The sequence below is a fragment of the Tribolium castaneum genome, chromosome 1 (genome assembly GCF_031307605.1).
Source record: "Tribolium castaneum strain GA2 chromosome 1, icTriCast1.1, whole genome shotgun sequence".
Lineage (NCBI taxonomy): Eukaryota > Metazoa > Arthropoda > Insecta > Coleoptera > Tenebrionidae > Tribolium > Tribolium castaneum.
Window position 1 is genome coordinate 37,084,342 of NC_087394.1, and position 24,219 is coordinate 37,108,560.

At 37.1% G+C, this 24,219-nt stretch overlaps 7 protein-coding genes and 1 long non-coding RNA gene across 10 annotated transcripts in view; 5 read left to right on the top strand and 3 right to left on the bottom strand.

Moving 5' to 3' along the window:
- Nucleotides 1-14,698, bottom strand: part of LOC107397453 (uncharacterized) — an 88,236-nt gene extending 73,538 nt beyond the window's left edge. Inside the window, exon 1 of the long non-coding RNA XR_010334935.1 lies at nucleotides 14,031-14,698. This is a non-coding gene — a long non-coding RNA (uncharacterized LOC107397453). The remainder of the gene's footprint in view (nucleotides 1-14,030) is intronic.
- LOC660703 (uncharacterized protein) lies at nucleotides 253-8,158 on the top strand. Of its 2 annotated transcripts, XM_008192326.3 has the most exons (6): nucleotides 253-462; nucleotides 799-2,833; nucleotides 4,441-6,079; nucleotides 6,125-7,262; nucleotides 7,314-7,420; nucleotides 7,533-7,697. In XM_008192326.3, exons 1-6 carry the CDS (start codon nucleotides 432-434, stop codon nucleotides 7,554-7,556), a joined length of 4,974 nt encoding a protein of 1,657 aa, XP_008190548.1. In that variant the 5' UTR covers nucleotides 253-431; the 3' UTR covers nucleotides 7,557-7,697. The 2 variants fall into 2 exon arrangements, with proteins under 2 accessions (XP_008190548.1, XP_008190547.1); XM_008192325.3 differs by having other exon boundaries at nucleotides 7,314-8,158.
- Nucleotides 8,082-9,844, bottom strand: Nelf-E (Negative elongation factor E). The gene is made up of 5 exons (XM_966860.5): nucleotides 9,684-9,844; nucleotides 9,150-9,640; nucleotides 9,045-9,099; nucleotides 8,282-8,393; nucleotides 8,082-8,229 (listed from the first exon to the last, which is right to left on the bottom strand). The coding sequence occupies exons 1-5, from the start codon at nucleotides 9,762-9,764 to the stop codon at nucleotides 8,156-8,158; spliced, it is 813 nt and encodes a 270-aa protein (XP_971953.1). The 5' UTR covers nucleotides 9,765-9,844; the 3' UTR covers nucleotides 8,082-8,155.
- Nucleotides 10,033-12,251, top strand: LOC660588 (uncharacterized protein). The gene is made up of 5 exons (XM_966806.5): nucleotides 10,033-10,475; nucleotides 10,519-11,139; nucleotides 11,191-11,390; nucleotides 11,862-11,987; nucleotides 12,049-12,251. The coding sequence occupies exons 1-5, from the start codon at nucleotides 10,359-10,361 to the stop codon at nucleotides 12,170-12,172; spliced, it is 1,188 nt and encodes a 395-aa protein (XP_971899.1). The 5' UTR covers nucleotides 10,033-10,358; the 3' UTR covers nucleotides 12,173-12,251.
- Snx16 (Sorting nexin 16) lies at nucleotides 12,314-13,630 on the top strand. The gene is made up of 5 exons (XM_966752.5): nucleotides 12,314-12,614; nucleotides 12,660-12,837; nucleotides 12,908-13,216; nucleotides 13,265-13,401; nucleotides 13,451-13,630. The coding sequence occupies exons 1-5, from the start codon at nucleotides 12,460-12,462 to the stop codon at nucleotides 13,515-13,517; spliced, it is 846 nt and encodes a 281-aa protein (XP_971845.3). The 5' UTR covers nucleotides 12,314-12,459; the 3' UTR covers nucleotides 13,518-13,630.
- A 410-nt stretch (nucleotides 14,699-15,108) lies between the features above and the next one.
- LOC660467 (b(0,+)-type amino acid transporter 1) lies at nucleotides 15,109-19,701 on the top strand. 2 transcript variants are annotated; one of them, XM_008192318.3, is made up of 9 exons: nucleotides 15,109-15,323; nucleotides 17,662-17,865; nucleotides 17,911-18,192; nucleotides 18,353-18,578; nucleotides 18,637-18,681; nucleotides 18,730-18,957; nucleotides 19,008-19,254; nucleotides 19,302-19,473; nucleotides 19,528-19,701. In XM_008192318.3, the coding sequence occupies exons 1-9, from the start codon at nucleotides 15,317-15,319 to the stop codon at nucleotides 19,593-19,595; spliced, it is 1,479 nt and encodes a 492-aa protein (XP_008190540.1). In that variant the 5' UTR covers nucleotides 15,109-15,316; the 3' UTR covers nucleotides 19,596-19,701. The 2 variants fall into 2 exon arrangements, with proteins under 2 accessions (XP_008190540.1, XP_064214105.1); XM_064358035.1 differs by lacking the exon at nucleotides 15,109-15,323 and adding an exon at nucleotides 17,433-17,538.
- Nucleotides 19,702-20,287: 586 nt separating this feature from the next.
- Atac1 (Ada2a-containing complex component 1) lies at nucleotides 20,288-22,277 on the bottom strand. The gene is made up of 7 exons (XM_008192317.3): nucleotides 21,943-22,277; nucleotides 21,779-21,895; nucleotides 21,541-21,675; nucleotides 21,389-21,491; nucleotides 21,229-21,341; nucleotides 20,871-21,182; nucleotides 20,288-20,818 (listed from the first exon to the last, which is right to left on the bottom strand). Exons 1-7 carry the CDS (start codon nucleotides 22,090-22,092, stop codon nucleotides 20,366-20,368), a joined length of 1,383 nt encoding a protein of 460 aa, XP_008190539.1. The 5' UTR covers nucleotides 22,093-22,277; the 3' UTR covers nucleotides 20,288-20,365.
- A 66-nt stretch (nucleotides 22,278-22,343) lies between these two features.
- beg (bad egg) lies at nucleotides 22,344-23,876 on the top strand. Its single transcript, XM_966580.4, has 4 exons — nucleotides 22,344-23,080; nucleotides 23,135-23,352; nucleotides 23,400-23,627; nucleotides 23,678-23,876. Exons 1-4 carry the CDS (start codon nucleotides 22,474-22,476, stop codon nucleotides 23,843-23,845), a joined length of 1,221 nt encoding a protein of 406 aa, XP_971673.1. The 5' UTR covers nucleotides 22,344-22,473; the 3' UTR covers nucleotides 23,846-23,876.
- Nucleotides 23,877-24,219: the final 343 nt, after the last annotated feature.

Genomic DNA, 24,219 nt, shown 5'->3' on the forward strand with positions numbered 1-24,219 from the left:
AAGTATCTGTTAACACTTTGCATGTTTGTGTATTTAAACCCGCACTCAATTATTTAGCCTCCTTTAAAGTCGTCCATTTCGAAATAAATTAGCGCCTCCAGATCGAAAAATCAAAGACGCATAAACCAACGTCAGTGTCTTATTTATTTACAATTGTTAGCCGCCTCTGAATGTCGCTAACAATCAGAGTGAAAATTCAGCGAGCGTGATTTGCAAAAGGACGTCACTTTTCAAAAATAGCGTCTCCAGAAATAGTCGGAACGTATCTCTCAGTTGCAGGCCAGACCAAGACTGAAGAGCACATTTCAGAACCGTTTCACGCGTGTGCACAAAATTATCGAAAAAAATAGCAGCTTTTTTCATCAAAACACCTTGGTGATTTCAAAAGATGATGGGAAATTCGAATCGTCCAAGCGGTGTTGCATCGAGTGATGGAACGACATAAGAAGGACAAAAGGCAAAGTAAGTCGAAAATTTAATTGAAAAGTGTTCGATTACAAACGAATTTCTATTTTGGCGCGACGTCTTGGCACCACCGCCACTTTACTATTTTTACACACTTATCGATCTTTTAATTGAATTAATTCGCATTTGTATTTGTACGAGGTAAATTATGTAAGAAAGCGCGACCTTCGAAGCTTGCGAAAATAGAATCGCGAGTTTGATTGCAACACCGACAATAAAAGGGTTAAAAATAAAAAACAACGCCCGGAAAACTGATCCATTTCACACTTCCTGTTTAAGAATACGGTGGCCCACATTTAGAAGCGGCTGTAAAATTTGATTTTTTTTACCTAGGGAAGAAAGTTCCACGGGTACCAATCAAGACTTATAAGTGGGAAGACATCAGAAGAGCGCGCTTGAGAGGTGGTTACCCTTGGACCTATTTATACAAAGAACCTTTTAACGAAAATATCGATCCAAGAATTTTCACAATGGAAGCAATGTCGAAAAGTAAAAGTTCGTCGCCTTTACCAAAATCGACTGAAACTTTAGACATTAAAGAAATAACAGAAGACACGAATAATTTAATACCGGAACCTTCGGGTTATATTGTCATAACAGAAGTACCAAGTGATTCAGAAAGTCATTCCAAAAACGTAAACGAAGGTTCCGTCACCATTGAAGACGTCGGAGAACCTGAAACCACAAATTTAGAATCCGCTGAAAGTTCAGATAATATTAGTCAGTATTTAGATAAGGAAGAAGTCGTTGAACCCGTGCCAACTTCAACCAAAATCGAAGAAAACGGACGCCAGGAGAGAGCCAAATCTGAAGAACCAAAACGAAAGCGAAAACTATCAATAGACAGCAGCTACAGTCGAAAAAGTTTATCCAAACTAGCAATCATGAAAAAGCTTAAAGAAGCCAAAGACAAAATTAAAGTTCCTAAACTAAATTTGCCAAAATCACTGAAACACCCGCCTGAAAAAAGTACAAATAAGCCTGAAGCTAAACCTAAAGAGGCGTTAAAACCTGACCCAAACCTGAAACCTGTTTACATCCATATTCCCCTGAAACCACCAGAGGGAGAAACGGACGAGTTCTCCTACCTGGAATTTGGTGAAAAGAAACCAGAACCAGAACCAAAAATCGAGGAGAAACCACCAGAAGAAGAAATACCAAAAATCGAAATCGAGGCTAGTTTTAATGAGGAGAGACGGTTTAGTGGAGATCCGGACGATATTGTGGCTTTTGAAATCCTGAAAACTGAAACTATAGACTTGGACCATGCAAGCAAAAATGGACTTTCAGGAGGAAGCGATTATCTAATTATTCAACAAGACGATGATGCCAAGAGTGAAAATATGATCATCATAATGCCTGGCACTGAAGACGAAACTAAAAGTCTCAAAACACCTTCCAGACAAGGGAGCAGAAAAATTCGAGCCAAGTCGGCAGAACCTGAACGCAAGAGACGACCATCTGTTGATAGTAGTAGCAGTTTATCAAAACTGAGTCTCATGCAAAAATTAAAAGAATTCAAACTTCCAAAATTATCACTATCACGGTCTGGCTCCAAAAAAGAACAAGAGAAAAAACCTGAAGTTAAAGAAACGAAACCAGAAGTGAAAAAAATCGAACCGAAAGGTACTGAACCTAAGTACATTCACATACCGTTAAAACCACCCCCAGGACAAACCGACGAATTTTCCTATCTTGAAAATGAAGAAAAGAAAGAAACTCAAAAGGAGGATCCCTCAAAAGTTGAGGAAAGTTCAGTCGAAATAAGTCCAACAAGTCCGAAAAATGAAGGTGTCCAATTTATTTTCCTGACACCACCTTCAGATGACGAAGTCTTGAAAGAACCCGAAGTCCCTGAAACACCCTCGTCTGAAACCAGCGATGAGTCAAAACTCACCGAACTGAAAAAACTCGCCAAAGATGCAGTTGAAAAAGTTTCACCCGAATCACAGAAAAAAATCCTGCAACCGGTTGAGGAAGAAACCGATGCTAAATCACTCGAAGAGGAAAAAATGGTGGTGGATGAAGAGGACGGTTTAAAACTAACCGAATCAGCAATGGCATTACAAGAACAAAACATCAAGGCCAAAGAAGTTGCCGAACTGAAATCGAGTCTGAAAACCCCAGAGTCTCCAGTTTTGAAAAAGAAAGTTTCGTTTAAGAGACGCTCAAGAGATGACTCTAAAGATACGGATTATGAGGAAGTTCAAGCGCCTGAAGAAAAGGACCAAGATGATAAGAAGAAATTGGATGTGTTGGGGAACAGTCAGTCAATGTCGGTTGATGAGGAGAAGAGTTATCTCGATGAACAGAAAATTATTAAAAGTACTTCGCTCGAGGAGGATTACAACAGATGGTCAAAATTAAGGTAAGGAATGTGTTTGTTTTCGCGCGAGTCATATTGGGTTTGATGGGCTATTAAAATATTTAAGAGAGTAATTTTGAGAATATTAGGTCGGGGAAACACAATTGTATTTCGAACATTGCTAAAAATATTTCTAATGAATTGGAAAAATCAAACGCAACTTTACAAATTCTTTTGAAGTTAAACCTTTTTCAACAAACGATGTCAGAAATAGCATAAATGATATAAATTAATGTGTCTATTTTTAATTTATCTCATTACCACTATTTGAAACTATAATTGATAATACTCATCTTTTGTTCTTTATCAAATATTATCTCAAAAAATTTCGAAATATTGTTACTAAAAATCAAATTAATTTTCACTTTGAAAATAATCCTTGGTTCTCTAAGTTTATTAGGTTTTATATGTAATAGATCCAGGACCGGATTACCTATTAGGCTTACTAAGCTATAACCTAGGGACGCCAACAAACAAATTAAAAATAAAAATACAATAAAAAGACATCAAAAGTTGAAGCGCCCTTTTTACAGACGTGACCGTTCCCAATGATTTCAACGTATTTGTTAAAAAATAAATTATCAAGTTTCTGATACATAAATTTACATAAACACTCTTTCTTTCTTTCAAGTCTAAATTCATAAAAACTTATTCAAAAATAATATGAAATCAAAATGTGGATAACAAAAGCTTGTGCGTGATTGGATTGAGGAAAGAAAACAATTTCTGAAATCTATACTCCGATTTTAATTTTTCACTTTGAATAAATTATAATATGTTCACTTATACCTATATTGTTAAGTCTTGTATTTACGCAAGAAAAATGAAAAAAACAATTAAAAAATCAAAAAATTTCGAAAGTTCCACAATTTGAGCATCGAAAATAATCACCGCCGTCTTCGACTTGGCACTCGCCCCACGACCGCAAAAACCGCTCAAGCCTTGCGTAAAAATAGCCCCTCTTGCTTGTCGTCGTCGTCGTCGTCTCTAGCACAAAAATAAACCAGTGGCCGGCAGATCCCCGAGCGGGTCGCTCTCACCCAAAAATGTGATAGATATCGTGATAAAAGACTGGAAACAAAAGAGGCATGGAAGCGGCCAAACCGGCGATGCCGACCTACGTCGGGAGCAAGAAACGACGTCGTAGGAGATCTCTACAGGAAGGCCAACTGCGATCGGCCTCCGAAGGCCGCCACAGAACGGCAAAACGGAGAGATGTCTCAAGGGACTCCTCGACAGGATCGTCGGTCATGTCGCTGGATGTGAGGTGCGGTTGCCAGTATTTCCAATGCGACTCGCTGCTCCCTGATCGGATCAATCCTGTGGGCACGAGGCCCAACAGTCGGGTCAGCAATATGATGGTCACGAAATTTGGGTATGTAGCTATTTTTAGCGGGCTGAGAGCGACAATGGCCATTAGTGGAACGAATTCTATTGTGCGGTAATGTCTGTCTTTAAGTTGTTAAGCCACGTGAATGAATAGGTTTCTCTCTCAGAAAGACAAGTCACCAAAAATTTTAAAACACTCGCCCATGAAAGAAATAAATTTATTTGAGCGTAGGACTCTCGACAGTTAGAGCATTTCTATCACGATTTTTTTTCACTTTTAGTGATCACGAGTACGAACCAGTGAATCCACCCCCCGACATCCCATCGGCAGCACCTCCCACCGTTCACGTAATCGACTCAGAGCAGAACCTTCAGCCAAAACCAATAAGTCTGGCCAGTAGCACAACATCACTAGACCGCCGAATGTTAGGTTCCGAACCCTTGCAAACAGCACCCGATTACACAGTTGAAGAAATCCAAACCGAAATTGAAACCAAATACTTTACCAAAACACCACCGAAACAAGAAACCACCACCACAGTACACACAGTCACAGTCACCCAAAAACCAAAATCTGAAGGTCCCAGTAAACTACAACAAGCCCTCAAAACACAAACAGATAAATTCAAGACAAAACTACACGAGATCAAGCTGCCTCCAAAACCACACTTGAAAAAACCAAATTTCAAATTCGAGAAACCTAAGTTCAATTTACCGAAAATTCCCGATTCGGCGAAAGTCAATCTACCTTCGTTTAGTTTGCCACGCAGAAAACGGTCTCTGAAACAACGACAATACTCGACGGAATCAAATGCGGGCGATTCCAAGACAAATTATTTCGATTTTCGGACGTATCCAAGACTATTTAAGAAAAAACCTAAAGACGATAATTTCGATTCGTTTGCGAAAAATGAACGGGAAGTTTGTGAATTTGCAACAGTTCCACGGACGAAACGAAAGCAAGAAAGTGATGATCGTTGGGGTGGCAGAGACTCCATCCGAATTCCTCTCCATTCGGAAGATTCGATGGAAGAAGAAAGGGAAGACACGGCGTCTCATATCAGATACGACCAAGATATCGATATTGACGATGCCTACGAGAAGGAAAACCAGGAAATACACTCCGCTTCGCCCTTTAGTCACAATTACAACAGCCGATGGGACCATGGGAGCTTCCATCCCGAACCCAACCAACAAGTCACTGATTTAGACTCACCCATTGATAAGCCACAACCACATGAGAGTTTTGACACCAACACGAGTAAAGACATTCACTCGTCGGAAAGTTCCCTAGGGATACATCGACGAGGTGTTTTGGAAGAAATTGATTCAGATGAGTTTTTCCTCCGACAGAAGGGAATCTCACAGGATAATATCGAAGTCGGGATGTATTTAAGCTCCGAAATCCGGGAAGCTTTCAAATCCCCTAATAATGCTCTAAATGACTTGCAAACTGAACCTTACTCGTATGAAACTCGCGCTTCGAATACTTCACTCCCCGAGACTACGAAACGAAAAGTTGTGAAGAAACCTAAACGGAAGAAAACACCTCACGTGTCACAGGAACAATTATCCTTCGACCAGGACTCGGAACTTGAACTTGAAGCACCCCCTTCAAGACCAAAACGAAGAAGCAAAAGGAACAAGAAAAAGGAAGAAATTGTACCGTATCAAGAAACCATAGCTGTTGAAGACGAAAATCGAGTCATGATGTACGAGAATGAGCAAATGGAAGGAAAAGAACAACCGGAAATCAAAATCAGCGACCCTTACACCGGATATGAAAGTGAAGACGAAGAATTTAAAGAAGAAGAAAAACAACCAATGGCTCCGCCACGAAAACACCGCAGTTTAAAAAGTCTAAATTACTCGGAACACGAATCAATCCTTGGGGATTTTGACCAGGACCAGGACCAGGATGTAAGTCTCATTTAAAATAATTAAAATTTTAACAATTTCTTCCAGACTGAAGTTTACAAAACCGAACACGAGTACATAATCCCAGTCCCGGAGGAACCCCCCATTCGCCCCTCACGAACCCTCTCCCGTTCCAGCTCCAAGTCAATTCAAGACGAACCCCCTTCCCGACCTGCAAGATCTCGCTCCAGAACCCGATCACGAGCCGAATCCTTGACTGAAGAACAACCGTGTGTTGAAGAAACATGTGTCCAGGATTTCCGAGACCATATGGGTTACGCAATCGTTGATAAGAACATAAGAAGGGAACCACCATTACCACCACCAAAAACTCCCCCACGTCGGAAACGTTCGATTCAATCCGAACAGAAATTTTTCACTGTGCCTAGACCAGTCTCGGAGGAACCACCAGTACGACCCTTGAGGAATTATAGTACTTTGGGGCCCAGTAGACCACCGAGACGGAAACACCCTGTACCGAATATGACCGATGAGGAGAAGGAAAATATCGATATAACACAGTATATTGAAATTGATGAGGAACCAAACAGGGATTTACAATCAGGGGTTGTGATCCAGAAAATGAAAGACCGGCCTTTGCCAGCACCTCCAAGGCCCCCTCGGAATAAAACCAACAAGCCTTTGCACGACATCACAAGTCAGGAAAATATCGCGGTTGAGGAAAGTGAAGAACAAAAAGAAGTTGTAGAGGAAACGGAAGCTTCGACTCAAACTACTGAGATACGGTTGATAACTCCAACAAACTACACATATGAAGAAGAAACCATCACTCATGGTAGTCTGGTTGTGGAGCCTTTAAACGGGGCTAAAATCCTACCAGACCATGAGTTTACCCGGATTGATAAACCCAAAGAACGGACGATTCCGGTTGAGGAAGAAGATGAAGAAACTTCCGAAATCCCGGAAGAATTTTCCAAACTGAAGGATCCTCCACCGACAGTTACAGAACGCACTGTTATAGTCCAACCTGATTCAAACACCGAAGTTGAAGTTTTGAAAGCTCAGAAATTACAAGTGAGCGATTTGGATATCGATCGACTAAACGTGAACGAACTATTAGCCAGCAGAATTGTAGTATCAGAGATCGACAGTGGAAGCATCCAAACCAATGATCTGAGCTCCAAAAGTGGGGCCCTTAAAGTGGGCGAAATCGAGCTACCTCCAGGTCAGTGTTACAATTAACCATGTAATTGTAATGTAACATTCTCTGCTCCAGGTCTCATCCAGCAACTCCTCGACAAGCTCCAACCACCAGCACCACCACATGAAGAATCAGCATCACCAAGTGAACCACCCGAGCAAAAAAAAACTCCGATTGAACAAGTAACTGACGTTCCCCCCCAGCGACCCCCTCGCAAATCATCACTAGTTCTAGACGACCCCCCTACCCTTTCAGTCGTTGATTCCCCGACTGATCACCCCCTTACCGTTTCAGAGCGCCCCCCAGAGCCCCCGGTGAGAAGCGTCTCGATTGAGGAAACGCCGCCTCCGCGTCCCCCTGACCCCATCTACATGCCCCCTTCTTCACAGCCCCCTGCGAGTTTCTACGCTTTGCGAGCGCAACAATTCGTGGATGAGGACATTCCTATGGCGCCTTATCGAAGGCGGCGTCATCGTAAAACCCCCGTTTCTAGGTCGAGTTCGGAGGAGACGCCGCCCCCGGCACGACGACGTGTGCGCTCGCCTGAGCCCCCTTCCATTCCCCAGCTGACGGGGCAATTGGTGAGGGCGTGCGGAACGGCAGCTAATTGCACGATTAAAAGACTGATTGCGCATATTCGGGATAATTTGATACGGAATGCGGATGGGCAACAGGATTTGCATGTAATGATGGTGATTTTGTTGGTTTTAATTGCGGGATTGATTTTATTAGCGGGTGATGGGAAAACGGTGCATCATCATCACTGGGAGTACTTTAATCCGCCGAGGGACATGTAAGGGATTTTTCAATGGATTTGTTATGTAAATAAATTTTTAGTCAAACTATTATTCAATTTTTTATTGTTAATACTATTATAATTAAGCGGGTTTTTTCTTAATAAATCACCTTACGTAAGTTTAGTCAAACATATCATCATACGACACTAAATTTCTCTTATCCCTGTGATTGCCTTTTTGAGAATGACTTGACGCTATAAAAATGTTGTATCAAGTTTATAGTTTTTATTTTGTTGCTTTTTTTACCTAGAGTGGCCCACGCTGCGCTCGATGATGCGTCATTTATTGGCTCTATTTGGGGCTGTCGTCTCGCTAGAGTGACTTTGAGCTGAATCCCCGAAACCATACTCCCATCCATCTTTTAATTTTTCAGTTAATAAATTTGCAAATAAGAAATAAAATAAAATAACCAATAATACACCAAAAAAATTGAATATTAATGTCACAATCACCTGTTGCTTTCAAATAAACAAGAAAATTAAGACGCAGAATTTTATATTTCTTAATTAATGACCGAGTAAATAATACGTCAAAAAATCGCCGATTTAGTTCGAATATGGTGTTACTTTTATAGTTTTCCGCCAATTAATAAATGTAACAATTTCTAAACCAAAATCACAGTTTTCCTCCCGAAAGTTTGTGAAATTGTGCCGAAAATTCAATCAGTAAAAACACAAAATTTTGTCAAAGTTGCTGTTATTTTTACCGTTTTCAATAATTTAAAGACACTTTTAAAGCAAAAATCTTACAGTTTTTGCGATGATTACATTATTCTTGCCTTTTTTTTCTAAGACTAGCTCGTTTGTTATCCAGAAACACAATTATTTACAAAATGTAAGAAAAACAAGCAAATTAAGCCGAAAATACTGTTCTTCACCTTCTTCACGTCTTTAAGCACATTTTTGAGACAAACACAAAATTCTTTTTTAATTTTTTCGTGTTTTCTCTTTTGTAACTCAATAAAAAACTATTGTAAACAATGACCAAAAAATCACAAATAAAAACCTACCTCAGCTATGGCCCGTTCGGCGGCTTCCACCTTATCAAACGTGACAAACCCGCGACTAAAACCCAAACATGTAAAACCCCACATAAAAATTGTACCCCCTCATACTTTTTCTCAATCTCCATTGAAATATTCACAATATTTCCAATCGTTGAAAAATGCTTCTTCAAAAACTCCTCCGTTATCTTATACCCTGACACATAAATCGTATTCCCTTGCCTGGGTTTATCCGGCTTTTCCCTCTGTTTCTCAGTCAAACCCCTCTCTTCCCTATCACGCGCATTAGCAAAAGTATCATACAAATTCTTAATCCTTGGCGGCTTATTTTCGGGGTTATCAGGCCCATCGTCCATCTGCACAGCCGAAAAAGGCTGATAACCACTCACAATTTTATCCGAAATCAGTTTTCTTTCCAAGCCTCTAGGCCGTTTAAAGCCCTGTTCTGGCTGTTTTTGTTGTTTGGAAATGGCCGGAATGGCACCGGATTTGATAAGTTTTTTCGCAACCTCACGAGCATCTCGAGCCTCCGCTGGCCGTTTAGGCGTAATGGGCTTTTCGGGCTCGGGTTTGGGGGCTTTCAGGGCTTGCAAAGCCTTTTTCTGAGAGGAAGTTAGAAAAGGTTGTTTACACCGTTCCACTTACCTTTTTCTTAAGTTTCTGGTATTTGGCTTGGAGCATGAGCTCCTCTTCAGTGAAATTTGCCGGAAAATGAATGTAAACCATCGTTTAATCAAAAAAAAACTTGTCCAATTTGCAAACTGAATGACAGTTCGATGAATAAACATCAACACTAACAGCGGTTTAATGTGCAAAAGGTCGAAAATCACAGTACTAGTTCATAATTCAATTAATTTTAATTGTTTAATTTAGATAAACTATTCACTTTATAACCAATTCCAGTCAGCTAACTCAATGTCCAAAATTTAATACGCTAGTTATTTTTTTAATTCACGCAATACTGTACTGGGCCACTGTAAATTTCGATATGTCACACGTTGCCACACAAAAAATGCCAAAAAAACTACAAAACAACCACAATTAAATAATGAAAAAACTGGCAAAGTTTTGGTATATTAATGAATGAAATCATGTGAAGTTCGTTTTTAAAACGTAAATGAGTGTGTTTTTGCGCCCTGTCATCTATTTTTTCCCATTTGTGAGGCATGCAAAAGTAAGGTTAGGCCGGCATGTGTCCACTTTTTTCGGATTTTTGAATGTCATGTTTGCTTTATTTGTCAAAACCTAATTCTGGAAGTGATTTTAGTTGTATAGACTGCTTTTTCACACTTTTCCGAGTGCATTTAGTGTAAATTAACGATGAAATTTTACGTGGAATCTGTCTCAAAGTGTGCCCAACGTTTGGGGACTCTTTCAGAGATCGATGCCAAGCCTTCTGTCTCGATCAAGACTCCTGCAGTAATGCTCCACACACAGGTGAGTCCCCTATTTGGTTAACTGTCCTTAAAATTTAATTTAGGGCGGTCAAATCCCTCACATTACACATGAGGTGTTTAAACTGGTCAGTAGGGACCCCCAGATCTTGCAAATCCCTTTAGCTGGGATGCACACGTTTAAAGAGGCGATGCAGTATTACGAAGGGACCATTTCCAATTTCATTGGTAGTAAAGACAGTCTGACTTGTCTCACTCTTCAAGACCCTTGCAATATCACAAAACAGGGGCACAATTCCACGTTAAAAGTGCCCATTTGGACGAAAAACGGCAAGGTTTATTACGACGCTAAAAGCTACATGGACGTGGTGGAGTCTTTCAAGCCTGACATTTATTTCTTGCTCTCTGATGGAGACACCAATATCAGCAGTTCGGAAAAACGCATTTCAAAATCACTCAGTAACACAGTCAGTTTCTACAAGGAGTGTTTGGAGAGACACCGAAAATCGCAAACTTTAGCCAATTCGTTTGTGATTGCTCCTGTAGTGGGGGGTTATAAACAATTAGCTCGGGAAAAGTTTCTCAAATCGATTCTAGCAGATGTCAAAGATGTAGGTGGGTTTTTAATAGATGGACTTCATAATAATGGTCCCGAGACCGAGTTTTTGGAATTTGCTGAAATTGAGCCCGTGGTGAAAAATATTTTGGTATTTAACAACCGCTTCATTATTTCGAATTTTATGGTAATTTTTTTTTAGAATAAATTACCCACTGATAAACTACGGGTCATTCAAGGCTGTTGGAATCCCGTAAATGTTATTAATTTGGTCGAAATGGGGATTGATTTGTTTGACTCCTCATATTGTCATATTCTCACTGAAAGATCAGCAGCAATGACTTTTGCGATAGAACCAACAGATCAGACAGACACGTATGAAATAAATCTAAGAGACGCAAAGTAGGTACTTTTTGTTCAGTTAAATTTCTGATTAAATTGGTTCTAACATTATGTTGGCAATGATGATTTTTCAGGCTTTAGTAACAATAACTCACAAAGGAAAAGAGAGAATTTTGTTCAAAATTTAGTTAAAGGGTTGAAAAAACGAGTTTTTTTCGATAAAATTTGTGGTTCCCTTTATTTTTAACGAATTCTTGTGCTAAGTCGAAACAGCTAATATACAGCTGGAAAAAAACAATTTCGTTACAATTTAAGTGATTTTCGCGCAAAATAACGTTATTTTTGACAACATTTTGGGTTTTTTTGTATTACTTTTTTATGAAGTTTTGTTCAAGAAAATGAACCAAATGCAGCATATCACCAGAATTGACATTATTGTTGCCAACTTAATTCCAAAATCACAGCCCACTTTATCGAAATTTAATTGAATGCTTGGTGTATTTTCTCACAAAAAGTGTCAATTTTTTTCAGATATTTGGACGATTTTCAGCCAATTCTAACTGGTTGCAATTGCACGTCTTGCACAAAATATTCAAGGGCATACATACACCACTTGCTATCAGTACATGAGCTCCTGGGGCCAATCCTCGTGATGATGTGAATATTTTAATTAGAAGAAAAAATATAATTATGATTAATAATAATAATAATTTTCCAGACACAATGTGTACCACTATTTGCGATTTTTCGAAAAAATCCGCAAGTGCGTGAAATCAAACACCTTACAAGCACTCCAAGTGAGCATAACGGAACAATTCCAAAACCACCAAAAAACCAAGTGACGGGACACCAAATTGTACAAAATTTTCGTGTTGTACGACTGTTTTTCTATTATTTTTAAATAAATTGTCCGTTTGATAACTTGACTTAAGTCCCGCCCCCCTTACTTAACCTCGATTCGCAAAAAACAGCTGTTTTTTAAGGTTAAGTCATTCAGTTTGTTGTCTCCATTATTTACGTTTGTGCTCTAAATACTTAATTAAATGAATTATTTCACAATGAGTGATTTGTACAGTTAGTTGGTGTTAATTAATCGTGGCAGTTTTGAGGTTATGACTATTTTTAAACAATGGATCAGCAAAAATCAGAGATTAGCGATAAGTTAAGCCAACTTAAAGTGCAAGAAATGGGGCACCCACTTCAAGGGAACAATAATGAAGATTGTGAGACCGCTGAGGAGGCTATCACGACTGATTCTGAAGACTACCTATCAGAACCTTTAAGGTGAGTTATTTTACTTCAAAGAGTTGGAAATTAATTAGTGGACAGATATCGCAACTTCCAATATTCCACCACGACTTCCAATGATTCCAATTCAACACTAGTTGAAGAAAATTCGATTCCTGAAGAAAACGCCAATTTTTTCTCATACAACGGAGACAATCTCAACAATATACAAATTCCGATAGTTGGGTATGAGATTATGGAAGAAAGAGCGCGTTTTACGGTAATAAAATAAAATACCATTTTATCGTTTTAACGTGGAATAAAACAACGAATTTATCAAAAAAATGTAGGTTTACAAATTGCGCATTGAAAATAAAGTGAGTGGCGATTGCTGGTACGTTTTCCGGCGTTACACCGACTTTGTAAGGCTGTGCAATAGAATACGCAATTCCCACACCCACATTGTCCAGCTCCTCCCCCGAAAAAGGTGGTTGAAGAACAATTTCGATCCCTTATTTCTTGAAGAAAGAGTCAGCGGTTTGCAAACTCTGGTTAACGCAATACTTGCTGAACCGTCACTTATTACATCACAGGAAATACAGGATTTTTTCTGTCTGAATGAACCGCCGATTTATTCCGAAACGAATGAGGAGTCAAGAGTAGGTCATTTTTTGTGTGTTGTCTCTTCTTGTAATAATTTTTTTTAGGCAATGTTTGAAGCTCTAGAGGAGACAATCAATGATTTGAAGGTGCAATTGAGGGAAAAAGACGCAATTATTGACTCGTTGCAAGATTCGTTGCATTCAAAGACGTTAGAGGCCGATAATTTACTAAAAATTATTAAGTAAGGAGTGAGTTTTTTTGTGAATTTTTGGCACAATTTTTTATTGCAGGAATTCGGTGATGAACTGCCAGAAGTGTCAAAAGGAGTGCGAAAATTTTACCAAACTCATTAAATGACGAAGGGTTTTATTTATTTATCGTATTATATTAACGCACCATCACAGTGTATTATTAAATCAATTAAGTTAACTAATGTGCAGCTTTTATAAATAAATATATAACGTAATGTTTTTGTGTATTTTTATTTCAAAGCTTAGTGAGTTTTTTTGTTAAAAAATATTCTCAATTCATAAAAACAAAGGAAAGTAGCCTCACCAAACTTTTGTGTGAGCGAGAACTTGTGAGTTTCTCTGTGAAAAACCTTCTCAAACAACCGAAAAAATGCTCCAACCTGGAATTTTCCGCCTTATTTTACGAAAAAAATCCGATTTAAAAAGTTTTCCAGTGACACAAAGCAAAATAACGCGTTTCCAGGTCCTACTTTGTACTTTTCTACCCCTTTTTAAAACCTCGATGAAAAACAAAAATAAAACACTTTAGACACTATTTGGTGTTTTGTGTGCTCGGTATTAGCAAAACATTTCAAGATTATTTCGTTTTTCGATAAAATACATGACGAAAAACACTGACCTGAGGTAGCGTCCCTCTTGCTTTTGGCGCGTTCTCGAGCATTTCTCAGAATTCGGTTCCAGACTGCAACCGATGACGTCACCTCGTCAGATTTCCAATAAAAACCTTGGATTTCAGTCATTTTGGCACAAAACACACACACAACACTTTTGTACACACCACAAAATCAAAAAACTTGAGGACGCTCTGACGTGAAAATGCGTCCCCACCACTCTAATGCGTGACATCATGGCACGACGTCTCATTGGTTGACGCCGTTGACGTATGACCGACAGGCGCGCGATTTGAAATTTGTGTTCTCTGGATTTATCAATATTTGACGTCGATTTTCGACTGTTTCTTAGTCACAACCTTTCCAATTAACCGAATTTCTCAAAAACGAGCCATAAAATCGTTCATTTCACAGGTTATGAAATAATTTTCGGGAAAAAAACATTATAAATTAAAAAAAAAATAGACAAAAATTCGAAAGCACTATTTATTATATTTTGTGTGACAGTGTTGGAAACAAATTTGTTTGCCCCATTATTATTTTAAAATCGACTCTATCGATAAAACTTCCACTTGATTTATTTTTTACACATTTTAAGACCCCAGTTACAGATAAGCCGATGAATGATGATTCCTTATCATTGCGAAAAAATCGATATTACAATTCATCTCACACAACACTTGACCTTAATAATTACTTAATTTATTAGTTACTAGAGTGCAAGTCAATGCAAAAGGAAGCCTCGAATTACCACTCTCTTTATATAATAATTACGCCAATTACCCTTCACAATCACCACACATAATATTTTGGGAAAATTTCAACTCGTCCATTGCTTAACATCAGATGTTTATAGGAGTCATCAGTATTTGTTTACTAATCACCACATTGTTTAAATTTCGATATTGCACACGATATTGAACAGACAACATAATTAACATTATCGCTTTTATTACTATATGTATTACAAATCGGAGATTTTTGGAGTAATTTGTGCGCGTATTGGTCATAATTTTCACGCATTATTGTACAAGCAATTTTCTTATTTGTTCAGACGTTGTAGTGTGTAGTAGCGCTCAACTTGAAATTGTTGCTATCTCTTATCCTCTTTAAACTAAACAAGAGATTACTGATACGATTTCGATATCTGTAATTTAAAATTAATGTGAATGAACGGTTGTCAGTGCTCACAATAGTTTATTCGAATCTGGTGAACGCACACCACACACTTCTTCAGTATTAAAGCAATGCAGTAATTTCAATTTTTCGTTTTTCAAGTGTAATTTCATTAAAAATGACCGGTAAGTTGAAATTTTTTGTTATTTTGTGGAAAGTTTAGTGTTTTATTGCATGCATTTTATCGATAAGTGTTTATTACACTCTTAGATGATTGATTATGTACTGTAATACGTAAGATTTATCTAAACTTATTGTGTAACGAAAAATAACACTTGTGGCAAAGGGTGGCTTAATTAACAATAATTATAAATGAAAAAAAAACCTGAACGTAATTCTAATTTGGAACACCTTGTATTTTAATGAGCATGAAAATTGACTTTCCCCATTTTCCGCATGCGTCAGGTTGCCGTGGAAACAAGGGGGTGTTACATTTTCCAGGACAATAGGCTATGATTATGTCATAATTTACACCTTCCGCAAAAAATGCAGCCTCTAAAACAAAAATTCTTTAAATTTTACGGTGAGAATTGGTTTTTGTATTGAGATGCACTCATAATTTTGTACATAGCACTCAAATTAACAATTAGGCTGCCAAACAATTTAAATGTTCTTAAAATTGTTGATTACCAAATCGAGTAAACAGCATTTACCCGTAATTTACGTTGTAATCATATGCTCATGATCCTATTTGATTATACCTTATTATTGCTTATTTACAAAATGTTTAGAGCAAAATGTAACAAATAAAAATACGATACGAGTGACAATAAAGTCATTTTTTTGTTCGAGTTTAATAAAAACAGGAAGAAAAACTTGATTTTTGGTCTAAAAACTTGTTTAAATCCTCAGAACTTGCAAAAATAATGGCATTTTTGACGTTGTTCTGTGATCTAATGCCTCAAGCTTGTCGCTAGAGAAATGTCAGACATGATTTTTTTTATCACCTTTTGTATTATTTTATTGGATCTGTAAAAAAAAACGAAAAAGAGTCGATGACGTCATTATGTACTTAGTAGACTCATCCCGTATATTTAATAGATAAGAATAATGGACATTATTATGTAAAATTAACAGAGAAAAACAGACATTTTTCGCCTTTACAGACCAATAAAAATTACTAGTCGGTACGTATTTAAAAGATAGAGTAATAGATAATAAATAACTAACAGATTAATAGATATAAGCATACTATGCCGGTGATGGTTTCAAAGTTTATTATGGAAACCTCTAATATAACGGAGAAAAACAAATTTTTTAAAATTTTTATGCGGAGTGAATCTACAAAAATTATATTTTTAGTAGATATATATGAAAAACTAATGACGCACATAATTCAGAGTTTGCTATTATATTTTTCTCTATGTTTGTGAATTTTTTCAGAATTTTTCTACAATTCCTTCGAATTAAAATTTATTAAATGATTAATAAATTAACTAATATTAAGAAGTGCAAAAAATTATTGTACGGCTTAATAAAATATTTACTATTATATTTTTATTTAAAAATTTTTAACAATAACATTAAACTCGACATTAAATAATTTAATGTCAAGAAGTCAGTGTACTGTCCTGTGTAAATTGGTAAACAAACATAAGAGTGGTTTAATCTAGAAATCCACGATTGCAAGTGATTTTGATTTAAGAGAGTATTTATTAAACTGACTGAAACAGTATAAAAAAACTTGAGTTTAGATTATTTTCTGCTTTTATTTTTTGAACTGAAGAAATACAAAAACTTTGTCAGTTCCAGTTTTTGTTAATGAAAAGAAAAATGGTAACAATTGAGAAAATGGAGTTCCTGATGAACTTCCAAGCAAAAACTTCACAGTAATATCCTAAACCAGAACTTTTAAATTAGTCCATAACACCAATATTATATTATAGTGAAGTTTATAGTTATTTATTTTCCCAGTAGTCAATAGAAATGCTGTTTCTACTTCGTGCCTCAAAATTTTAACGTTTTTAATATACCTTAAAAACAGGGCAGAATCCTAACAATATAATTGCATGTCCAAAGGTCAGTTTTTTTAATCCGATTTTAATAATGTTATAATAATAAGGCGTTAATAGTTATGAACATAACACATAACATGTCTGAACCTTAGGACAGTTAGCAGAGAAGAGACAGCGTTCTTTATAGGGGAGCTTTTTCTTCTTCCTTGTTACCACCTTGTAACTGGGGCTGTGCGTGCGCATCCACGAAGAGTTTGTAAATTTTACAAAGCTTGAAAATAAAATAGAACTAAATAAATAATACCCAAAGAAAAATGTTTTATTAATTTTTTTCGCCTTTAAAAAAAAGCTAAGTCACTCAGATACGGACAATAATTTCGAATACGTAAGTTTTCAGATCAAAATAGGCGAGAAAATAACATAATTTTGAACATTATTTAATTAGGAAATGTTTGAGCCTGTTTTACGAAATTTCAATAGAAAATAGTGTCTAATGATAAATTTTTAGGGACCATAGCGGCCACAAATGGCGACGCCAAACAAGGCGTCCAACTCAAGCGCGAATTGGGCCTTTTTTCCGCCATAAATCTAATTCTTGCCGTCATGATAGGATCCGGAATTTTCGTCTCTCCAGCTTCAGCACTCGAACATTCCGGTTCAGTTGGAATGTGTCTAGTTGTATGGACAGTATGCGGAATAATCTCCCTTCTAGGTATTTTTTTTTCGTAAAAAAATGTTTTTCCAACAAACATTTTAGGAGCTCTGGCTTTTGCCGAACTAGGCACTGTTATCCCACGTTCAGGGGCCGAATACGCCTACTATATGGACTCGTTTGGCCCCTTGCACAAATTCTGGGGCCATTTGCCCTCATTCATCTACTCCTGGGTCATGATTGTGATAATCAAACCGGCAGAAGTCGCTGTTATTATACTGACTTTTTCCGAATATTTGTGCCAACCGTTGCTAGATCTGATGTGCATACAGGACGACTCTGAAGAGGTGAAGAAGGCGGTCAAAACGGTGGCCTTACTCGCCCTAGGTAGGAAAAAACTTATAAACCCAGAATAACTAAAAATAAAATAAACGTAAAGAGAAAATTCTAAGTAATATGTAAAAAAGTAACTCTGTAACCAAGCCAATATTACTTGAGAAACTACGCTAGATAATAGCTATTCAGTTTGAAATCGTACTCGTTGTAGGTATAATAACATACATCAACGTTTCAAGCGTGAAACTCTACGTCAAAGTGCAGAACATTTTCGGCGGATTTAAAGTATTCGCCTGTTTGGTGGTGATTTTTGGCGGCCTTTACGAAATCATCAAAGGCAACACTGACAATTTAAACCGGGGCTTCGAAGGCACAAAGTACACACCGAAAAGCATCGCTTTGGCCTTTTATAGCGGACTTTGGGCTTATGACGGATGGTAATTGTAATTGTAAAAACCAGGCCTGGAAATGGCACACACTCACCATTTTTTACAGGTCTGCGGTCACTGTAATCACTGAAGAGATCAAACGACCTGAAGTGTGAGTAATTTTTAATTCCTGAACAAAAACGTGACTGAATAATTGCAGAAACATCCCGAGGAGCATAATGATAAGTGTTCCCATAGTCACCGGTTTGTATGTCTTTATGAACATGGCATACATGACCGCATTATCGATACCTGAGATGATAAATTCGCCTGCTGTTGCTGTAACTTTCGGTGAAAGGGTTTTAGGCCCTTTGGCGTTTTTGATACCACTAGGAGTGGCGTTAGCTACGTTTGGATGTGCCCTAAGTATACAATTTGGGGTCACTAGGTACCAAAAAATTAATTTTGTGTGTCTTTTAACGAATTAAATAATTTAAGGGTGTGTTATGTGGCAGGACAGGACGGCCTAATGATCAAAAGTCTTTCCTTCGTTCATCATGAACGTCTAACTCCGTCATTCGCTGTCGTTTCTCAGGGGATTTTATCGCTCCTTTTTATCGTAGCTGGGGATATTGTTGAACTGATCGAATTTGTTAGTTTCCTCATTTGGATATTCTACGGGCTGGCTTTTGTCTCGTTACTTGTCTTAAGGAGGACTATGAAAGATGCTCCTCGACCCTACAAAGTACATATAAAATCTTTTTTTCGGTTTGGTTTAATGATTTTTTTCAGGTGCCTACATGGATTTGTGTTTTCGTTTTATTGGTAGCTATTTATTTGAGTGTTACGCCCATTATTACGGATCCAACTCCGAAATATTTGCTCGCTTTGGCGTTTATTTTGGTGGGGGTTTTGGTTTATTATTGGTTTGTTTACAAGAAGCGAACACCGGAATTGTTGATGAGTATGAGGTTTACAATTTTTTGTGGGGTAATTTACTAATTGTTGCAATTTTTAGGAAAGTTTACACGTTTTATTCAGATTTTATTCGCGGCTGTGCCACCCGATAATCCAAATGCTACATAAGAAATTATTTATTGAGATGTTATGTAATTTATAATTGCAGTTGTAATAAAATGAAATATAAACGGAAATGTATTTTTACGATAAGAAACGATAAAAACATCATAAATGATTTATTATTCTTTTGACAGATAAGAACGTTAAATACATATTTTATTTTACTGAATAAAGACCGCTCAATGAAATAATAAGTGTAGTCAAGTTGTCAGTGATACGTTAAATAAATTAGTTGCAGTGAATAAATTAAATTCAACTTGTAGAATTTTGTTTAAAACTGTTTTTCAATGGAATTTAAAAAAAAACTGGAAAGATTTTGCTTAAACTATAGGTAAAAAATTGTAGAATTAAGTCTAAAAAAATCAATAAATTTTAGGAAATTTGTAAAAACAACGGAGGAAATCACTTAATCAGGTCTAGAATGCATTATTTACAAAAAATTATGAGTAAACTCTGAAAATTCGAAATATTTGACCAAAAAAAACACTTTCAATAAATGCGTATTAAAAGCACGCAAAAATTCACAACACGCACTGAATAATATTAAAAAAGTTATGTAAGAATTAAGATAAATGATCAACAAAAAGGTAACTAATTTTTGCAAAGCTGTAAACAAAGTTTTATTCATTGATTTTTGTTACGTTATCACGTCGATTTTCAGGAGAGCTCTGAAGGGTTAAACGAAAAGCTAACATATAAAAAAACTTTTCATTGCAATCACAAATTTACATACAAACAAAGGCAATAAATAAATAAAATCTTCAACAACAAAACGTTCAATCCTTATCAAGCAACAAATTCGAGTGCAAATAATCGTATGAAAGATTTTCAATTTCGCTGAACAAATCGGACCCAAGTCCGTCCACAAACTCGTCATTACCATAATTACCAAACTCCAACTTTGGCATTTCTTCACTTTGATTTTTATTATCAATTTTCTCGCTTTCGTCCATTCCGTTTGCCATCACTTGGTCCTTGACATTATCCGAAATATCGCTCATTTCTTCATCACTTGATTCGTTATTTTGATCCAAACTGCCACTATTTGACTCTGAATCACTTTCAATTTCTCTATCACCACATGCGATTAAATTGTGGTTTAAAGGGTGGCTATTATCGGAATAAATTTGTGTTAAAACACAGTCTGTACAAAAATCAATTGAGTCATTTTTGCAAGTGTTACAATGCCATCTGGTGCCAATTATTGGTTCATCGTTGCAATAATCACACTATAAGAAAATAAATCACCAAAAAATTGGCTAAATTATTATTATTTTTTACTTTAAATCCCACGTGTTGGAAATTAGACCCACTCTCATTCTCCCTAATTTTAACTTTTCGTATCCGTTTTAAAAGTTCCAGCTGTAACTCACTGTCACTTTTTTGGGGCAAAATCTCACTCTCCTGGTGATAAACCGAAGGTATGAGATAATTGGAACTTGTAGAAGGCTGTATCTCATCTGTAATTTTCGAACTAGGTCCAGGAACATTATCCAAGTCATTCATTACTACAGGAACACATAAATCGGGGAAAAAAGTTGTAGGTTTCCATAAATAATGATTGTGACGCTGGTGCTTATGTAATGACGTTCTCTACAAAAAAATAATTTTTTGGTGCCTTAAAATAATGTAAATTCACTTTGTGTTTTTCGGCAGATTTTGGAATTCGGCCAGGAATTGGCAATCCAGCTTTGTACAATTTCACAAAATATTTCTGAATTCGGCTCGTGACTTGCTGAATTGTTCGATTACCTAAGAAAATTTAACCAAGTTTTAATATTTTTCGCCTAATTAATTACCTAAAGCATCAGCGATTTTTTTAAACCGTCTCATTTCAACCGGTTCAGGCGGATAAATTTGGAGCAATTCTTCTAAACGTTTCTGCTCTTCTGTTGTCCATTTCTATAGAATCAAGCAATTTTATTTGAACCGATTTTACAAAATGTGTTACCCCATGTGAAATTTTCGTTTCTTTTTTCGGCGTTTCGGGTTTTTTCTTAACAGTCTCAGAACCGTCTGAATAAATCAATTTGAAACTTTCCTCCGGGATTTTAATATCGTACTTTGACCAGTCAATAACCGGCAACTAAAATGCACCAAATGAACAAAATATTCCTTGCTTTATTAAAAATTATATTTTGTTCTCTAATGTAATTAGGTGAAAAAAATCTCAAAAAAATTGTAATTACTTCAGGCATGCGGTGCATATCTGGCATTCCCAAAGACTCCCCTTTTATAATTTTCTCCAAGACTTTGGCCGGGTCTGCCAGTGCTTCTTTCTTCAATTCTACTGCTTTGTTATAGTCCTGAAGACTTTTTTAATCGAAACGTAACTAAATTCACACAACTTTACCTTTATTGCTTGTTTTCTCTGAGCACACAGAATGAGCAAGTTTTTAAGAACCTCACTATAGTCCTTATTTCCTCTCAAAGCCAAGTGATCCGTTTCGAAATAGTACAAATCTTCTTCAGGATTTATGTCCGATTCTTGCGTATTTGTCATTTTGTTTGTAAAAAATTGACTAGATATTACACAATTCACTCTCGTATAACTTAATTTACAAAAAAATACAAGAAATAAACACTACACACGTGAAATTGACAGCTGACCTGTAACCTTACTTTTGACAACCTTAAACAAGACCAAATTTACGAAAGTGGTTCCGTCCGATCTTCATTTTCGTTAATTTTCCTTAAAGCTAGCTCAAGTAGAGTAGTTTGCATCAGTGGTGATAAATTTGGCGTCTTGGATTAAAGTTTAGATTGGGCGAACAATCGGTCATATGGTCGCAACTTGACATTCGAGGTTAAGTTGAATCATTAAAATGTGTTTTTATTTGAATTAGTTTTGTGTGTTTTGCTTGATTAACAGTTTAATTATACCATGATGTTTACTAAAATTATTACACGAAATTTTCTGAAAGACTGCGATCGTGTTTTGGTAGGGCTTCGCCCCTTCTCCCTGTCCTCAAATCGTAACTGTGATGAGAAAAAAACGCAAGAATCTCCCCTAAAGAAACTCCTCGACGAATCAGCAACCTTTGAAGACTTGCACCCCCAGACACAAGAACAACAATGGGCTACTTTGCCATACCCTCAAGGCACCAAAATTCGCAAACAGGGTGTCTCATTTATCGAAAAACCTAAATATGATCCACGCGAGTCCTCGATAATTTTATTTCCCGGTCAGGGGAGCCAATTTGTCGGTATGTGCAATGACTTGCTCAAGTACCCCATGGCTAGGGATTTGTTTGAGTTAGCGAATTATATTTTAAAGTACGATTTGTTAAAATTGTGTCTTGAGGGTCCCAAAGACAAATTGGACCAAACAAAATATAGTCAACCGGCAATAATGGTCAGTTCTTTAGCGGCAATTGAACGACTGAAAGAGGAGAGACCTAGGGCTATTGAGAGTTGTGTGGGGACAGCAGGGTTCAGTTTGGGGGAAATTACAGCGTTAGTGTTTGCGGGGGCGATTGGTTTTGAGCGAGGTTTATTTTACAACCAGTTGGCAAAAAATTGAATTTTATTTGGAATTTTTTAAGGGTTACGATTGGTGCAAATTCGGGGGGAAGCAATGCAATTGGCTAGTGAGGCGTACAAGGGGGGGATGGTCACAGTAATGTACGGTCCTGACACGAAGTTAAACCAGGCACTAGTCAAAGCCAAGGAATGGGCAACTGATAAAGGCGACTTAATGCCCGAATGTCAAATTGCCAATTATTTGTACCCCCATTGTAAAGTCATCTCGGGGAGCGAATCTGTAATTTTTTTTCTTCATTTTTGTAGTTGTTATGCAGTTAATTGTAGGCGCTTGATTATTTGGAAAAAAATGCCAAAGAATTAAATTTACGTAAAGTTAAAAGACTTGCGGTTAGTGGAGCTTTCCATTCCAATTTAATGTTACCAGCGGTTGAACCGTTTCGAAAGGCATTAAATAAATCAGAAGTGAGCAATCCTGTAATTAGTGTTTATTCAAATGTTGACGGGAAAAAGTACAAAGACGCAGCGCAGATCAAAAAACAATTGCCGAAACAGGTAATTTAGAAGTGTTTTTTTTTTCGTGTTTTGAGTTTTTCTTTCTCCAGATTGTTAAACCTGTAAAGTGGGAACAACTTCTTCATGTTGTTTATGAGAGGAGTCAAGGGGATTATTTCCCAAGGACGTTTGAGTGTGGCCCAGGCACGTCCCTAAGGGCTATCCTTAAACAAGTGAATGCCAAAGCATGGACTACGTGTTTTAATATTCAAGTGTAGAGTTTATTTTGAATAAAATTTTTGAAACAACTATTATTTTTTCTTTTTCCAATTCCCCAAAACCATTAACGAACATTTTATCTTGAAGCCTAATAAGGCAAAAATTAAAAGGGGCATCCGAATGTGCTTCAAATTATTTATCGAATGGTGAAAAAAAATAATTTAAACGAAATTGCTCGTTTGTGAAATTCGGTTATTGGAGCAAAAAGTCGAAAATGAACCTCAAATGTAGAGAGCACGCAAATTTGAAATCGCGCGCCTCTCGATTTGACGTCTCGACGAACCAACCAATGAGATGTCCTGACTTGATGTCACGCGGTGGTCTAGTGGGGACGCACTTTTTTCACAAGCGCGTCGTTAAGTTTTTGCTTTTA

Coding starts and splice junctions, on each gene's coding strand:
- LOC660588 (XM_966806.5), top strand. CDS start 10,359: ATGAAATTTTACGTGGAATCTGTCTCAAAGTGTGCCCAACGTTTGGGG. Junction 10,476..10,518: donor CAGTAATGCTCCACACACAG/GTGAGTCCCCTA, acceptor AATTTAATTTAG/GGCGGTCAAATCCCTCACAT. Junction 11,391..11,861: donor ATAAATCTAAGAGACGCAAA/GTAGGTACTTTT, acceptor AATTTTTTTCAG/ATATTTGGACGATTTTCAGC.
- beg (XM_966580.4), top strand. CDS start 22,474: ATGATGTTTACTAAAATTATTACACGAAATTTTCTGAAAGACTGCGAT. Junction 23,081..23,134: donor GGCGATTGGTTTTGAGCGAG/GTTTATTTTACA, acceptor GAATTTTTTAAG/GGTTACGATTGGTGCAAATT. Junction 23,628..23,677: donor AAAAACAATTGCCGAAACAG/GTAATTTAGAAG, acceptor TTCTTTCTCCAG/ATTGTTAAACCTGTAAAGTG.
- LOC660467 (XM_008192318.3), top strand. Junction 18,682..18,729: donor GAGATCAAACGACCTGAAGT/GTGAGTAATTTT, acceptor GAATAATTGCAG/AAACATCCCGAGGAGCATAA. Junction 19,255..19,301: donor ATGCTCCTCGACCCTACAAA/GTACATATAAAA, acceptor GATTTTTTTCAG/GTGCCTACATGGATTTGTGT.
- Nelf-E (XM_966860.5), bottom strand. CDS start 9,764: ATGGTTTACATTCATTTTCCGGCAAATTTCACTGAAGAGGAGCTCATG. Junction 8,394..9,044: donor CCGAACGGGCCATAGCTGAG/GTAGGTTTTTAT, acceptor AAAAATTAAAAG/ATGGATGGGAGTATGGTTTC. Junction 8,230..8,281: donor CGCAGCGTGGGCCACTCTAG/GTAAAAAAAGCA, acceptor ACATTTTTATAG/CGTCAAGTCATTCTCAAAAA.
- LOC660703 (XM_008192325.3), top strand. CDS start 432: ATGGAACGACATAAGAAGGACAAAAGGCAAA. Junction 463..798: donor TAAGAAGGACAAAAGGCAAA/GTAAGTCGAAAA, acceptor TTTTTTACCTAG/GGAAGAAAGTTCCACGGGTA. Junction 7,263..7,313: donor CGAAATCGAGCTACCTCCAG/GTCAGTGTTACA, acceptor TCTCTGCTCCAG/GTCTCATCCAGCAACTCCTC.
- Snx16 (XM_966752.5), top strand. CDS start 12,460: ATGGATCAGCAAAAATCAGAGATTAGCGATAAGTTAAGCCAACTTAAA. Junction 12,615..12,659: donor TACCTATCAGAACCTTTAAG/GTGAGTTATTTT, acceptor ATTAGTGGACAG/ATATCGCAACTTCCAATATT. Junction 13,402..13,450: donor AATTTACTAAAAATTATTAA/GTAAGGAGTGAG, acceptor TTTTTATTGCAG/GAATTCGGTGATGAACTGCC.
- Atac1 (XM_008192317.3), bottom strand. CDS start 22,092: ATGACAAATACGCAAGAATCGGACATAAATCCTGAAGAAGATTTGTAC. Junction 21,492..21,540: donor AAACGAAAATTTCACATGGG/GTAACACATTTT, acceptor TTGATTCTATAG/AAATGGACAACAGAAGAGCA. Junction 21,342..21,388: donor AAAAATCGCTGATGCTTTAG/GTAATTAATTAG, acceptor AAATTTTCTTAG/GTAATCGAACAATTCAGCAA.